This window comes from Notechis scutatus, chromosome 1, assembly GCF_049901735.1.
Source record: "Notechis scutatus isolate UNSWTSFEM ecotype Mainland chromosome 1, rNotScu1.2, whole genome shotgun sequence".
NCBI lineage: Eukaryota > Metazoa > Chordata > Lepidosauria > Squamata > Elapidae > Notechis > Notechis scutatus.
This window is the reverse complement of record NC_142009.1, coordinates 8,060,208-8,076,811: the sequence shown is the minus strand read 5'-3', so window position 1 is coordinate 8,076,811 and position 16,604 is coordinate 8,060,208. Positions and strand designations below refer to the sequence as shown.

Below are 16,604 nucleotides of genomic sequence, written 5' to 3'. Positions count from 1 at the left end.
TTGGAACAAGGTTTGGGTCAGAACAACATTATAAGGATAGTCAGAAACCACAAGCTGTTGTTTTTTTTTTGGGGGGGGGGAGGCAGGATTGAAGAGCAAGCAAGGGCAGTAGAATAAATTAACGTTTTGCAGAACTGTGGCTGGGGAATTCTGGGAGCTGAAGTCCACCGATCTCAAACGGCTGGCTGAGGAATTCTGGGAGTTGTAGTCCACACGTTTTAAAGTTGTTGGAAGTTGAGAAACCACTGCCATCACTCTTCCCATCATCCCCACTGCCCATCTTGCTCGCTCAAAGATCATGAGGCGCCAGAGAGTCGGTGTCAAGGGACCAAGGCCTCTACCAGTTCGAAAGGCCCTTTTCCTTCATGGTATTGCATCATCGCAGCCAACTGAATGTGAATTCCTCAAATTCTTGGATCAGCCGGCGGAATTCACGCCGCCCCTTTAAGAGGCTACTAGATTGTTTCCGAAACGAAGCCCGCGAGGCCGTAAGGTATCTAGGCAACCGAAGGATACCGGAAGCCGCGCTAGCGAGCCGCTTTCGTTGGCGCTTCCAGCTCGCCACTGATTGGTAGAAAAAGCCGGAAGGGGGGGGGCTGACGCAGCCGAGGCGGGAAGGAAGGATTCGAAGTCGGAGAAAAAAGAGCGAAAAAGCGCTTGGAATTCTGAGGTAACTTCTTGCGCGCGCTGAGAAGAGGGGCGCGTATTGGCTCCTCCGCGTTAGACGAGTCCAAAAACCGGGTGGCAGGCGGGGTGGGGAGAGCATCGCGCCTTTCGACTCTTCCATTCCTAAGGGAGGGGGGGGAATTGTTTTAAACCACGTCCGTTTTTGCGCCTTTCAGTTTCTCCGCCATAAAAGGATTTTTGAAGGATCGAAAAGTGGGGCGTGGGAGGAGAGGGGGGAATAAAATGCCCCCTCTATCGTTTAGTGAGTCAAAAGTCATAATTTTCATGTGGGGGAGGGGTGTTGGAAAGAATCCGCCATCCCTTAAGTAAAGTTTGCTTTCTCTGGTGCATCAATTCCTTTTTTAAAAAAGATGGAGTGCAATATAATACTAGTAGTAATCATACTTTTCATGCCATCAAATATCCACATCTGCCTACGAATAAAAGATGAATATAAAAACAAACCATACATTCAACATGAACCTATTGGATATGATAGAAACAGGTGGAAATACAGGATTGTTGTAGAGGAAGATTCAGAATGTGAAAAGCATAAGAGAATCTGGTACTATAGCACAAAAGTACAGCTGGCAGAATTAACTGAATGCCTAGACAAAGGTTACTGGGAAGCTGATATCTGCAAAACTCTGGAAGAAATGCGTGAAGAAATTTATCAGCTCATGGATAGAACAGAAGACCTTACTAATAAAGCACGGGGCAGCAACCAGTCTTTTCTTGCAGCAGCAAATGAAATTATGGAAGCAGTCAGAGGCAGAAAAGGGGAACTATTAGAGGACAGAAGCTCAGTTGCTGATGAAGAAAAAGCGACGGTTGATAATAAAGAGTGCGCAGATACTGAGAATGAAAAAGAACTTTCAAAACAACAGATGGAGGTCAACAAGGAAATAGTAGGAGAGGAAAGCTCTGAAAAAGGAGGAAAGGAAGAATCAGGAGATGCATGTGGTGAAAACAATTCTGTACCATCACTTCCTGGAAGCAGCATCACAAATATTTCTGCAGAAGAGGCTGATGCTTCTGAAGAGAAGAATACAGTAGGATGCGATTCAGAAATTCCTGATGATAATAAGGCAGACAAAAACATGGCATCAGAAGATCTTAAGGATATTTCAGATGAAACAGCTAAGACAGTTCCTAATCTGAACATTGATTTATCTGCTGAAGCACTTTTATCAGACCCAGAAAACAGCAGTAGCAATGAACCAAATTCTATGCAGAGCGAATCTGTGAAGAATTCTGATGAAGTGAAAACCACTGAAGGAGGTTCTCAGAACTCAAAGGATCTAGGCCAGGGGTCTCAAACTCAATTTACCTGGGGGCCGCTGGAGGCTGAGGCTGGGCTGCATAAGGGATTCCACAAAAAACGTTGTTAAAAAAATATCCTCAAATGTTATACTTTCATATCACGGTGGGGGCCACAGGATATCGTCCTGCGGGCCGCAATTGGCCCGCGGTCCGCGAGAATGAGACCTCTGATCTAGGCAATAAATCTAATGGTGAGAGAAGTGAATCTCCAAACAGTGGAATAGGCATTCCAGGTTCAACACGAATGGTCACTAGATTACGAAATCCAGATAGCAAACTCAGCCAGCTGAAAAGTCAGCAGGTTGCTGCTGCAGCACATGAAGCAAATAAAAGATGAATAAAATGCCAAATCCTGTCTACACATCTGGCTGAAAGTGCAACAAACCACGATAAGAGATTGCACAGACTGACTACAAAAGGAGCGGCATGTCAAAGTAGCAACAACGATGCATTGGAGGAACAAGAAATACCATTTGCTTCCAGACAGCAACTGGTGGGATCAAAAAATGGAAAAAATCATAGAAAATGAAGACTGGGATTTTAGAATATAATCTGACAGGCACCTGCCATATAATACCTCAGACTTAACAATTGTCGATAAAAGACAAAAATGTTGGATAGTGGATGTGGCAGTACCTGGAGACAGCCGAAGAGAAGAGAAAGAACTGGAGAAGATAACAAAATACAAAGACCCACAAATAGAAATAGAACAACTGCTGCAAAAGAAAGCAAGGATAGTATCAATAGTAATAGACGCCTTGGGTGCAACCCTAAAACATTTGGAGCATCCTTTGAGCACCACCGGCATTGACAAATTCACCACCAGTTAATTGCAAAAGGCAGCTTCCCTCGGAATAGCTGACATCCTGCAATGATATCTTTATACATCACCAAAAAACATCATTTGCCTATCCCAATTCCTTGGGAAGGACGCTATAGGTGAATTAAAAAGCCAAATGCAGTTTAAATATCTGGCTGAGTGTGCGATCAACAATATTAATAACTATGCCAAACACCCCTGGGCACCTTACAAGATATCAAATAGACAATCGAAATAATTAAAACTTAAGATTGGTCGTCCCACAAGTGCTTTTCCAAAAGACAACTGGACTTTTGAAAGTCCAGTTGCCTTTTGAAATAGCACTTTTGGGACAACCATGACCTGGATGACTGAGAATCTCCAGAGACCAGTAGCTCACAAACTTTTGGGCACCAGGGACCGATTCCATGGAGAGGTTTTTCTGTGGACCAGAGAGTTTTTGCATGCTGCCTGCATCCCACGGATGGGGCTTCACTTGTTTGCGTGGCCCAGTTGCTGGCATGCCATGTCCCAGTGCCAGTCCACAGATTGGGGGAACCCCTGCCCTAGACATTAAGATTGGTTACCACTCAGAGTCATTTTCTGAGATTGGTGGCCATAAAAATTGAGTAAATAAAAACAGAACAAATAAAAATAAGAAAATTAACAGCCTGGACAAACAAACAAAAAATAACCCTAACCATCCAAAAACATGACAGGTTCCACAAATGCGCCAACTGCACAACTGAACTCAAACTATACAATATATGGAACATTTGTCTCTCTCTTTCCGAGTATAGTTCCACTCAACTTATTTCTTTAAAATGATCCCGAGTAGGGCTTATTTTCCATGTGGATTGTTTTGAGGTGGTTGCTAACATTTTGGCTTTGCTTGGCAGGTTTTTTGACCAAGTTGAAACAGTTCTTAAGCGATTCAGCTTTCATCTTACCTACCGCTACTTCTTTCTGAGGTTAATGCCTAAACTAAAACCAGAGATGATTTTAAACATGAAGGCCTGTGCACCTCTTTGCAGTCTGTTCTTGGGGTCCCTTTTTGCAATGCATATCCAACTGCATCCACAGGTTTTTTTGATGTTGTTTTAATCATGTAGAAATGTAAGATCTGACCGATAATTAAAACTTACTTATTACGTTTATTTAGAAATAACCATACAGTTTTTGAAAAGATTTGATCTAGCCTTCCTTCTATTGGGGATTTTCAAATTCTCAGTTGAAACTTTTTATTGGTTTAAAAGGCTGTAGAGTCATGGTTGTCCCAAGTGTGTTTTTTCAGGAGGCAACTGGATTTTCTTGTTTTTTTTCTTTGAAGACGTTTCGCTCCTCATCCAAGAAACTTCTGCAGCTCTCTGGATGGTGGGGAATGGAAGGATTTATATTCCTTGCAGACAGCTGGTCATTTGCATTCTTTTTGGAGAGTCGTTGAGGCCCTTTGAAGGTTTGTCTGTGTCCTCAGAGTCACCTGAGCAATCCTAATGGTTCCTGAAGTCTGCAATTCCTCTGGGAATCCATTCATATTCTCACACCAGTCCAAGGGTGTTCATCCCAAATTGCATAGCTAAAAGTCTGTAGAGATTCTCAGTCATTCGGGTCATGTTTGTCCCAAAGGTGCTTTTTCAGGAGGCAACTGGACTTTCTTGTTTTTTTCTTTGAAGACTTTTCTTTTTAGATTAGCTTATATCCCTCTTTATTATTTTTACAAATAACTCAAGGTGGTGAACTTATTCAACACACCTTCCCCCTCCTCCTATTTTCACAACAACAAACCTGAGTTGCGCCGAGAGAGAGTAACTGGCCCAACGTCACCCAGTTAAGGCATGACTAGAACACACAGGTTCTTAGTGATTGGCCAAAGTCATCCAGCTGGCTTTCATGACTGAGGCAGGATTGGAACTCAACAGTTTATAATTTAAAACTCTGCTTCTTTTTTCTTGAAGGTGGACGTCCTAATTCAATGCAATTATGGCATCACGAACGTCAGAATACACCATTGGTGGTGTAAAAATTCTCTTCCCTTGTAAGGCTTATCCATCGCAACTTGCTATGATGAATGCAGTAAGTCTGAAGAGCAATTATTTTATAGCAGTCATTGTAAGATTATGCTTGGGTTGTGCAGTGGCCTAGAGGTGGAGCTCTCTCGCCTCGCAATCAGGAGGCTGTGAGTTTGATCCTAGGTAGAGGCAGATATTTCTCTCTCTGGGCATAACGAGAATATATCTGCTGGAAAAAAACCTCCACATTGCCAACAGGAAGGGCATCCGGCCAGTAAACACTCAGCTCCATTCAGTTGCCCAGGCTCTACCCCGCAAGGGATTATGGGGTCGTTAAAAGAAGATGAGGATGATTGTAAGGTTATACTCTACAACAGTGTTTCTCAACCTTGCAACTTCCAACTCCAAGAATTGTTAGGTGCATGTAGCCAGTCACCATACTGGATGGGGAATTCTGGGAATTGAAGTCCACCCTTCTTAAAATTGCCAAGATTGAGAAACGCCGCTTTACAGTTGCAAACAAAAGATTTTCTCCAGCTTCCCTGATCTTTTTCTGTCTTTCAGCTTTTAAAAGCTGTGCTTGGTGTTTGTTTTTCAAAAAAGAAAAGAAAAAAGAAAGCAACAAGATTCAGTTCAAAACTTTTAAATCATAGTGAAAGTTATTAGCCTTGTTTTGTGACCTTTTTTTGCCCTAGTTGTTAAGTGAATCACTGCAATTGTTAACGGGTTGTTAAGCAGATCTGGCTTCCCTCATTTTATTGGTTGGACTCTGGCTGGGAAGGTTGCAAATGATGAGTACGTGACCCTGGGACTCTGAAGGCTATTTAAGTCAGAAATGAAAAGTTTTTAATACAGTATTGGGGAGTCGGGATCCAACCTTTCACACTGAGTAGAAATTGCATTTGCTGTCGAAATTCCATGCTTTCAAATAGATAGTGTTAAGCCTGGATTCCCCAACAGGTGTTAAGGAAAACAAACTAAACAGAACGTGCAGCGAAGTCAGATAGGAAGACAGGTAAATGTGTGAGATAAGTTTTTTAGTTAACACGCAGTAAAAATACAGATACGCTTGTGCTATCAAAAATATAGTTTATTCCATTTAAGAATTATAGCATAGTCAAAATAACGGTCCATTAGTCATATATCAATTTCAGTCAAGTCTTGTCGGGGATACTCTATTTGCAAAGTCCGTGTTGAATAGCCAATGTCAGTACACTTACAATAAATCAGTCCAATCTTTATCTTCTCTCCGTTGAGAAATATCAACACTCCTTTTTCTCTCCCCATTCCAGCAAGAACGCAGTCATCAATCCATCCAGTAATTAGGGATCAGTAAGCCAGAGAGAGCGAGCTGCAATTGCCTCGCTTCTTATATAGTGCTTTTACAGCCACACCCTTAATTACACTCTTGCAGTTAAAGTTACACACACTTTAACTAACAAACCATGATACCATATTTATTATTTTTTACCCAAACCAGTTAGGGTAAACAATGTTATCCCTAACAGATAGCCATCTACATTATTTTTCAAATTCGGTTCTGCTGTGAATCAAATCGGGGAACCAGTTTGAAAGCAACAGGTAAATCAGGTCTTCAGGTGTTCTTAGTTGCCATCTTGCAGCCAACAAAAGAAAGGCGGCCGCTTTTTTCCCCCCCGTACTGGCAAAATTCATTTCCTTCTTTACAGATTGTGAAGGGGTTGAGCTCCAAGCAACACTGCCTGCTAGAAAGTCCCACTGGAAGTGGAAAAAGCTTGGCGCTGCTCTGTTCTGCTCTGGCCTGGCAGCAGTCACTCTATGGTGAGGCCTGGGGTGGGCCTGCTTCATCCCATCAGGACTTTCTTTTGGCTTCATTCTTCGTGCTAATTTTATGTCTGTCTATGTAAATATACTAGCCCGATAACCGTGCTTTGTTATGAAACTATGTGGTCGGGCTTAATTTTTGGAGAGGAAAATAAGGGGGGGGGGGAATTCTGCTTCTGCCTACCAGTATCTATCGGTATTCATCTGGCTAGCATCCTGTCAGTGTGTGAGAGAGTTGAGGGCTGTGTGGAAACTGAAACCTATTAGCTGTGTGAGCAAGAAAGAGACAGCAAGGAGCCTGGGCGTGACTCAACTGTCAGTTCAACTGTTCTGTACTAAAACTGCTTGGTGCTGGGAAACTGAAACTGAAACTCTTCTGCTTGTGTTTTGCATTTTGAAGAGATTTCTTTTCAGGTGGGGAGCGGGAGTAGAACTCTTTAGCATCAGAGCATGTTAATAATAATATACGAAATACTAATAGCTCTGATGGTGATTTCGAAAAATCCTTTCTTAGTGAGCACCTAGAAGCCAAGAGGAACATATGTGCCAGATTTCAAGTTTGTAGGCTTTACAGTTCTGGAGATTTTGTGATGATGTGTGAGTGGTATTTCGCTTTTATAGCGATAGATTCAAGTCTATATTAATATGTATCCATTATCCATCCATCTATCCATGTCTGTCCATCCATCCATCTATCTATCATCATCAATATCTATCTCTATATCCATCTATCTCCATCTATCCATATCATCCATACCTATCTATCTGTCGGTCTGTCTATCATCTGTCTAGCCATCGTATCTATATATCCTGTCTGTCTGTCTGTCTGTCTGTCTGTCTGTCTGTCTGTCTGTCTGTCTGTCTGTCTATCTATCTATCTATCTATCTATCTATCTATCTATCTATCTATCTATCTATCTATCTATCTATCTATCTATCTATCATGTTTAAGAACAGTCCATCTCTTTCACAGAGAGACTCTGGGTGGTGTTGTGTACCATAAAATATTAAAAAGCCTAATAATAGTATATAAAATTTAAAAGAGGCAAGGGAAGTTATCAAGTCACTTTTTTCAGTGCCACTGCAACTTTGAACAGTCACTAAATGAATAGTTGTAAGCCAAGAATTACCTGTATTATTATTTTTTATTATTTTTTTAAAAAACTTGCCCGCTGTTTAGAAAAACCACTGGATGACTTGTGCTCAAAAGAATGCAAGAAGACCGAGGCTTTGAAACTCTGCCGATGCCCGTGCCATGCTCATACATGGTCCAGTCAGGATCCAGAAGGAGGCTGCCAAACCACATCTTCTTTCTTCCCCAGCCATGCAACAGAGACCTCATCAGGCGGTGGAAGTAGCTCCACCAGCAAAGGTATAGTCTTATCTAAGGGACACAGCCCTCCTTTATAACAGAATAATAGAGTTGGAAGGGACCTTGGAGGTCTTCTGCTCCAACCTTTTCTCAGGCAGGAAATCCTATACCAGTGGCCCCCAACCTTTTTTGTGCCACGGCCCGGTACCGGCATCACAAAATGATCCATGGCCCGGTACCGGCATCAGCACGCATGACAAGGCAAGGCGAGCCGAGCGACCGGCCAGCCAGCCGTCCCCCGCTTCTCCCCGCCACCTTCAACTCCTCCTTTGTACCTTTGTCGATGGGCTTCGGGACGGTCTCTCGGCTCGCCTTGCCTTGGGTGCTGAAAGAATCCTCGCGCCTTAGTTTCGTTCGAAGCCGCCCCTCCCCTTCGATGAAACTAAGGCGCGAGGATTCCTTCAGGACCCAAACGCCGCTTTCCAACTGGAAAAGCTCACCCGGAAGCACTTTCTCATCGAAACAAGATGGCGGCGTCCAGCAAACCGGCGGCCCAGTAGAAAATGTTCCATGGACTGGTACCGGTCCGGGGCCCGGTGGATGGGGACCCCTGCCCTATACCATTTCAGACAAGTGGCTGTTCATTATCTTCTTAAAAGCCTCCAGTGATGGAGAGCACCCACAAATTCTGGAGGCAAGCCGTTCTACTGATTAATTGTTACTGCTGTTAGAAAATTTCTCCTTAGTTCTAGGTTGCTTCTTTAATTTCCATCTGTTGCTTTACCCTGTTCTTGCTTCTCTTCCTTAGACTAGACATCCCCAGTTCCTGCAACCGTTCTTCATATGTTTTAGCCTCCAGTCCACTCATCATCTGTGTTGCTCTTCTCTGCACTTCTTCTAGGGTTTCAACATGTTTTCTATTTTTACAGGTAGTCCTCAACTTATGACCCCAATTGAGCCCCAGATTTGTGCTGCTGAGTGAGAAATTTGTTGAGTGAGTTTTGCCCCATGTTACGATTTTTCTTGCCACCGTTGTTAAGTGAATCATTTCAGTTGTGAAGTTAGTCACGCAGTTGTTAAGTGAATCTGGCTTCCCCATTGACTTTGCCGGTCAGAAGGTCGCAAAAGAGGACCACATGACCCTGGGACACTACAACTGTCCTAAATGTGAGTCAGTTGTCAAGCATCTGAATGTAAATCACGTGACCATGGGGATGCTGCAAGGGTCGTAAGTTTGCAAAATGTTTATAAGTCAGTTTCTTCAGTGCCGCTGTAACTTTGAACGGGGTCATTAAGTGAACTGTTGTAAGTCGAGGACTACCTGTATTTCCTTCTTGTCTGCCAGGTTACGTTTTACTTCTTGAATGGGGTGCTTGTACAATTGTTTTCCCTTTCACCGTCTTCCCTTTTGCTGTAATTCTTATTGCAGAAAGCGTCTCGCGCATTACGTTGGCTTCAAAACTGTCTGCCAAACACCAAGCCTCATTCCACGAAGAAGATGACAGTGACAACGATTTTAAAGTGGAAAGGAAGAGGATCCGTCCACTCGAAACGGAGCAGCAGGTGAGCAACATATATACAGGCAGTCCTCACCTTACAACCGCTTGTTTAGTGACCGTTTGAAGTTACAACGGCACTGAAACAAGTGACCTCTGGCCATATATTCACGCGACTGTTGGTCACGTCATCAAAATTCACGCGCTTCACAACTGCCTCATATTTTATGATTTTTGTAGTGTTCTGGATAGTTCTTGACTTACAAATATTTGTTACAAATACTGGTTATAAATCCTAAACAACTCTGGAGCGCATGACAGTGAGGAACATCTCCCATAGTGCCAGCTTTTGTCTCTTCAGGAAAGATCTTTCCATGCCATGGGCCTGAGATGTGCTACTTGGCACAAAAGAGACCTTTTCCCCAATGGCTTTTGTGCTTTTCGCAGTGACCTCATCTCTTGAGGCACGGTGGCTCAGTGGCTTAATGATGCCGGAGATGGTCTCCGCTCCAGCGGTTCGAGTCGTAGTAACTGTGTGGCAGGGTGAGGTCCCGGCACTCACCTCAGCTTCTATCCAGTTAATAGGTCAAAAGCATGTTTTCTGCGAATAGATCAATAGGTACCACTTTGGTGGAGAGACAAGTTGGTGCTCTGTGCAGGCAGGCAAATTCCTGCTGGTTCTGAACCTTCCCAGTTGCGGTACCTGTTTGCGAGGTGGCTCTTTAGAAGGGAAGGGGCCTTGGATGACACTGCAGGAAGAACGGCTTCTTTTCTGTGGTGAAGGAGCTCACCCTCCTTTGGCGCATCCTTGGGAAGCGCACGAGCATTTCCCAGTGCAGAGCCGGAATGGTTCAACTCACCTTGGCCAACTCGCTGCAGGACAATTCAACAATTCAATTTAATCGTTTAAAATAATTAAAAAGACTATTTTAGTTTTTGTCACTCCCACTTCATTTTGTCCCTCCTTTGGCGTCCTGGAATTATTTAGTAGTTCTTGTCCCGCAGCAAGTTGGCTGCGGTGAGTTGTGGTAGACAGGAACAGAGCTGGTACCTTGACAGCCAAACTACCACTCAGCAATTGAAACTGTGGTCTCCTGGCTACTATAACAACACCATGTGCTAATACAACAATGACAACAACTTCATCTCTTCAATTTTTCCAGTCCTCTGTTGCTGTTTCTTTTTTAAATGGTTTGTTTTTATTACAAAAGTAAACATTTCATGTTGAGGAGGTAAGAGGCTGACTCTGTAAACCTCTTAGAGAGGGGCTGTAAATCACTATGAAGTGGTATATAAGTCTAAATGCTACTGCTGTTGCTATTTGGGGAGGAAAAATAAAACGTTGCTTTTTTAGACTTTTAGCCTCCCAAATTCAAAGGCATGTTTGCGTGGCTTATAGGCGAGAAAACGACACCGGCTGACCTCAGGAACCCAACTAACGGACGCTTCAGAAGTTCACGAACAGCGAAAAAATGGGGAATTGACAGTGACTCTCGGAAAAACTGAGCCTCCCTCACGTAAAACAGTAAGTGTGATAATACTAGGATATTAAAGACAAATTGCACTGGTTTGGAAGAGCTCAGAGTTCAGCTATGTGAAAAGATGCTTCGATTTTCTTGCCTCCTATTATTCTAGTTACAGGTAATCCTTGACTTACGACCATTCGAGTTATGAGGGACACCGAAAATTTACAGTTCCAAAGTTACAATGCCCCCTCGCCCATCACATGGCCAATGTTTTAGGTGCCGTTTGTTTATATTTCATATTCCTTAACTGCCCACCTCCCTTAGAGATATGTTTTCATTTTTTTTAAATTAAACTTATATGCCACCTATCTCACTAATCCAAAGCGACCTTCGCTTCTGGGTTTTGGCAAAAATGCTCCACAGAGAACAAGGGCTTTGCTTAACGACCGTAGCATTCGTTTAACAACTGCTGCCGGCAGCCTGTGGAGCTGGCAGCAGAGTCGTACAGTGGGGAGGAACATGGCCCAGTGCTGGAGTCTGGGGAGGGCTCGGACGAGGGATCTCCATCTGACACAGAGATTGGGGCCAGGGCCATCGGAGAGTTATGTGCTGACTCCGGAGCCTCCAGAATCTGACATCAGCGAGGCAGAGGAACAGGGGGGTAGCCTGTTCCCAGTGCGCGCTTGCGCAGAGCTGCCAGAAGGCAAGAACAGTTAAGACAAAAGGGGAGACTTGGGAGTAAGGCTTGGAGATGATTGGCCCCTCCCATAAGACATAAAGGAGGAGCAAAGGGACAGGAGCCTTTGCAGGAAGCAACTTTGTTGGTTCCGGTCGGTTTAAACTCTGAAGCTTTGTGTTGACTTGGTGCTCCGTTTGGCCCTGTACAGCTAATTGGCCATTTAGTCGTTGGCAACATTTCAAGGGAGATGGAGGTGGGTGCTTATCAGCCTTATCCCAAAAGACTGTGGCAGACTTCTGTTGGACTCTTCATAAACTGTTTGGGACTCATTACAGGCTGTGAATGCATATAATTCACAGCCATTGAAATAATTAAAAAAAGGTTTTTGGGAACAGCGTGTGATTGTTACTGTCTCAGGAAGCCTTGGTCAGAACAATAATAAAATCAGATGGTTTATGTAGGTGACCCCTTCGCAACCTTCACGATTTACGATGGTAATAGGCAGGTGCCTACAGGTAGTCCTCGACTTACAACAGTTGGTTTAGTGATCATTCGCAGTTACAACAACACTGAAAGAGGTGATTTTTCATATTTACGACCGTTGCAGCATTCTCCAGTTGCTGAAAATTGACTTTGCTTGCCAGAAGGCCGCGAAAGGTGATCACATGGCCCTGGGACACCGCAACCTTCATAAATATGAACTAGTTGCCAAGCATCTGAATTTTGGTCACATGGGGATGGTGCAATGGTCATAAGTGTGAAAAACCATCATAAGTCACTTTTTTCAGTGCCGTTGTAACTTCAAATGGACTGTTCTAAGTCAAGGACTAGTGGTGGGGTTCAATTCTTTTTACTACCGGTTCTGTGGGCGTGGCTTGGTGGGCGTGGAAGGGGAAGGATACTGTAAAATCTCCAGTCAGAGGTGGGATTTGCTGGTTCTCCAAACTATTCAAAATTTCCGCTACGGGTTCTCCAGAACTGGTCAGAACCTGCTGAATACCACTTCTGTTGAGTACTACCTGTATTATAACAATATGCCCCCATTTAAGCAGAAGAAGAAAGCTACAAAATACCTAAGAGAGGACAGTAATTGTAGAGATACATTATTTCCCACGGAATTAATCAACTCTCTTGTTTTTGTGTTTGAAAAAGCATCTTCAAGATTTCTTTTGCCATAGGTAACAGTGGTGCCCCTGAAAGAAATCATGTAGTAATTTATTTAAAAGTATGGTTTGGGGTCTTGAGGATTTATCATTTATTTGTCTGTAGAGATTCTCAGTCCTCAGTGCATGGTTGTCCCAAAGGTGCTTTTTCAAGAGGCAACTGGACTTCCTTGGTTTTTTTTTCTTTTAAAGACATTTCGCTCCTTGTCCAAGAAGCTTCTTCAGCTCTGACAGGATAGTGGGGAATGGAAGGATTTATATTCCTTGCAGGCAGCTGGTCGTTTGCATCCTTTTAGAGGCTTGTTGAAGCACTTACGAGTTTATCTGTATCCTCGGAGTCACCTTGAGCATTGCTCCTGGTTCCTGCAGTTTTTTCCTTTGGAAATCCATCCCATCTCCCACACCATCCAAAGGGTGTTCATCCCAAATTGCATAGCTAAAAGTCTAGAGATTCTCAGTCATCCAGGTCATGGTTGTCCCAAAGGTGCTTTTTCAGGAGGCAACTGGACTTTCTTGTTTGTTTTCTTCTGAGGATTTATTGCAATGTTTTTCAAACATTGCTGGCAAATTTAAGACACCTTGGACTTCAACTCCTAACCAAGCTGACTAGGGAATTCTGGGAATTGAAGTCCACATGTCTTAAAGTTGCCAAGTTTTAAAAACACTTATTGGTTACCCCCCCCGCCCCCCAAGGCAATTCAAGCTGGCCAAAAATGCCTGGACAATTTTAGATAGCAGTTTACAAACTATTAAACGAGTAGTAGTTGACAAGCTGTATTAGAGAACCAGTAGAAATCCACTCCAAGCAACCGAGCATCAAAAACATTAACAAACAGCCACAAAGTCATGACAAAAAAACCCCAATTCCAGCCGTGAGAAAAAAAGCAAGAGAATCGAGACTCCAGGGGTTACAAAGGTCAAGGATTGGAACCCCGGAGTAGCTAATTCAGACCCAAATATATTTTTTTAAAAACATTCATTGCCTTTGCTGTTTAATATTCTTGCTTTTTGAGAAGCTTCTAAACTCAACTGTTAATCCTGGGAGATTAACCAAAAAAGGACTGTTTGTGTGCGCAAATAAACCTGTTAATCCCTAGTAAACCTTTTCCAGCAATTGGGTGACCCCCAGACCTACTGAATCTTTTTGAGGCTTTGTTGAGGGTCAGGCTGGGATCAGAAGCTGTCTCCCTATCAATGATTCAGATCTTCTTGTGTCTCCTAAGGACTTGGGAATTCATCCATTGGAAGATCTAAGAGTGGTCACGTTTCCCCCTGCCCCCCCAGCCAGTTACTTGGGACACCCTCCAAGGCGAGAATGGCTGACTTTGAACCAATTTGGTCCAATTCTCCATGGACCAAAGAGCCCTAGACCTAGAGCCATTCCATCTTGCCAGGGTTCGGTTTCAGCCCTGTTTCTCATCCATCCCTATAATTGTAGGTCACCCTTCCGAAGCAAGCAGTGGGTTTCAGCATCCCACCCCCTCCTTTTATTATTTATTTGAGGCACTCTGGTTTCAGAATCATAAAAACAGGACTCCTTAATGGTCTCTGAGCTTGGGTGTTTCCTTGCAGACTGATTGAGAACTGATGATGTTGCTAGTTTGGGTAACGAAACGTCTGCAAGAAAACACCCAAGCTCAGAGAGCAACAAGAACTCCACAGCCCTCCTCCTCCTCCTCCCTTTAAAACCCACTCCCTTCTAGATGTTACATAGTTGCACTGAGGACCCTACAATCCTTTCCCCCCCACCCTCCTCCTTTCCACAAACCCCACTCCCTTCTAGCACTGATGATGTTACCTAGTTGGGTAATGAAACGTCTGCAAGAAAACATCCAAGCTCAGAGAGCAACAAGAACTCCACAACCCTCCTCCTCCTCCTCCTCCCCCTCCCTTTAAAACCCCCTCCCTTCCAGATGTTACATAGTTGCACTGAGGACCCTACAATCCTTCCCCCCACCCTCCTCCTTTCCACAAACCCCACTCCCTTCTAGCACTGATGATGTTACCTAGTTGGGTCATGAAACATCTGCAAGAAAACACCCAAGCTCAGAGAGCAACAAGAACTCTACAATCCTCCTCCTCGCACTGATGATGTTACCTAGTTGGGTAATGAAATGTCTGCAAGAAAACAATCATCCGCAGAGACCTCCAAGGGCCCCCTCATTTAAACCTTGAGCTACAAATATTCTCCTTTATTAGAATCATAAAATCTTAGAAATCAAGGTTAAGGCCAAGGCAAGTGGCTGGTTTTGCAGTATATTGTCTTCCCATTTATTTTTTTGATTGAAAGCGACTTTTAAAAAAATCAGCTGAATCCAGAAGCTCAGTCCTTTGGAAGGAGGTTCAGGTAATCCTCGACATATGACCACACTTGAGCCCCAGAATTTCTCTCACTAAGCAAGATAGCTTAAGTGAGTCGTGCCCCATTTTACCATCTTTCCTGCCACAATTCTTAAGTGAATCGCTGTAGTTGCTAAGTTAGTCACATGGTTGTTAAGTGAATCTGGCTTCCCCATTGACTTTTCTTGTCAGAAGGTTGCAAAAGGGGATCACGTGACACCCCCCCCAGGACACTGTGACTGTCATAAATATGAAGCAGTTGCCAAGCACCTGAGTTTGATCACATGACCATGGGGTTGCTGCAACCATCGTAAGTGTGAAAAACAGCCGAAAGTTACTTTTTCTAGTGCCATCGCAACTTCAAACGGTCACTAAACGAATTGTTGTAAGTTGATGACAACAGAATGGAATGGAACGGAATAGAGGAAAGAGAAGGGAAGAGAAGAGAGGAAATATGGAATGGAATGGAATGGAGGAGAAGAGAAGAAATGTGGGATGGAATGGAATAGAATATATTGGAATGGAATAGAATATATTGGAATGGAATGGAGAAGAGAAGAAATATGGAATGGAATAAAATAGAATATTGGAATGGAATGGATTGGATAGGAGGAGAGAAGAGAAGAATTATGGAATGGAATGAAATAGAATATTGGAATGGAATGGATTGGATAGGAGGAGAGAAGAGAAGAATTATGGAATGGAATGAAATAGAACAGTGATGGCTAACCTATGACACGCGTGTCACTTGTGACACGCCGAGGCACTTTGACTGACACGCCTGTTGGTGTGGGGAAAACCTGCACATTTAGAGGCTGCCTGTGCTCTGCTCCAATCCCTGCTCCCTGCTTGTTGCGTGGAGGCGTGGTGTCACCGCTGCCGCAAGATCTTTGCAGCAGAGAACCAGTTTTAACCGCCATAAACTGAGGTTTGTCAGTTTCATTACCTCAGGAACGCTACAGAGGAAAGGAGATCCATGAGGTTCACAGCCTTGTAAGGTGGCCTTCCGATCCCCACATCCTGCACCTGCAGCCCTGAGACCAGGGAGACGAGTTTCACAGCCCTGTGTGATCACCCCAGCCCAGTCCGTCATAAACCAAATTATTGATATTTCTTGAAGTGACACACGACCCGAGGAAGGCTACACTTTTTCCCGATTTTTGACACACCAAGCTGAAAAGGTTAGCCATCACTGAAATAGAATATTGGAATGGAGGAGAGGAGAGAAGAGAAGAAATATGTAATGGAATAGAAAAGACCAGAGTAGAGTAGAATTGAATTGAATTGAATGAAGAATAGAATGAAGAATAGAATAGAAATAAGAACAGAACAGAATAGAATTAAGAATAGAAGAGAGCAGAACAGTATAGAACAGAAATGTTATTGTCACTTTAAATGTACACTTATCAGCATACATTAAAATGAAACGCCGTTGCATTCGGCTCTCAAAAGACAACCATTATGCATATACCCACAGACACACACCTATGCAACGGAGAGAAACACCACAGTCTAGTTCAGATGCGTACATGTACATGGCGAGAAAAA

The 16,604-nt window shown here is 43.5% G+C and overlaps 1 protein-coding gene across 2 annotated transcripts in view; it reads left to right on the top strand.

Moving 5' to 3' along the window:
* The first annotated feature begins 592 nt into the window (after positions 1-592).
* BRIP1 (BRCA1 interacting DNA helicase 1) overlaps positions 593-16,604 on the top strand; it is a 108,327-nt gene continuing 92,315 nt past the window's right edge. For both annotated transcript variants that reach the window (XM_087956252.1, XM_087956249.1), the window contains exons 1-6: positions 593-670; positions 4,744-4,861; positions 6,486-6,597; positions 7,781-7,972; positions 9,342-9,475; positions 10,808-10,933. In XM_087956252.1, the coding sequence (XP_087812378.1) occupies positions 4,769-4,861; positions 6,486-6,597; positions 7,781-7,972; positions 9,342-9,475; positions 10,808-10,933 (657 nt within the window). In that variant the 5' untranslated portion in view covers positions 593-670; positions 4,744-4,768. The remainder of the gene's footprint in view (positions 671-4,743; positions 4,862-6,485; positions 6,598-7,780; positions 7,973-9,341; positions 9,476-10,807; positions 10,934-16,604) is intronic.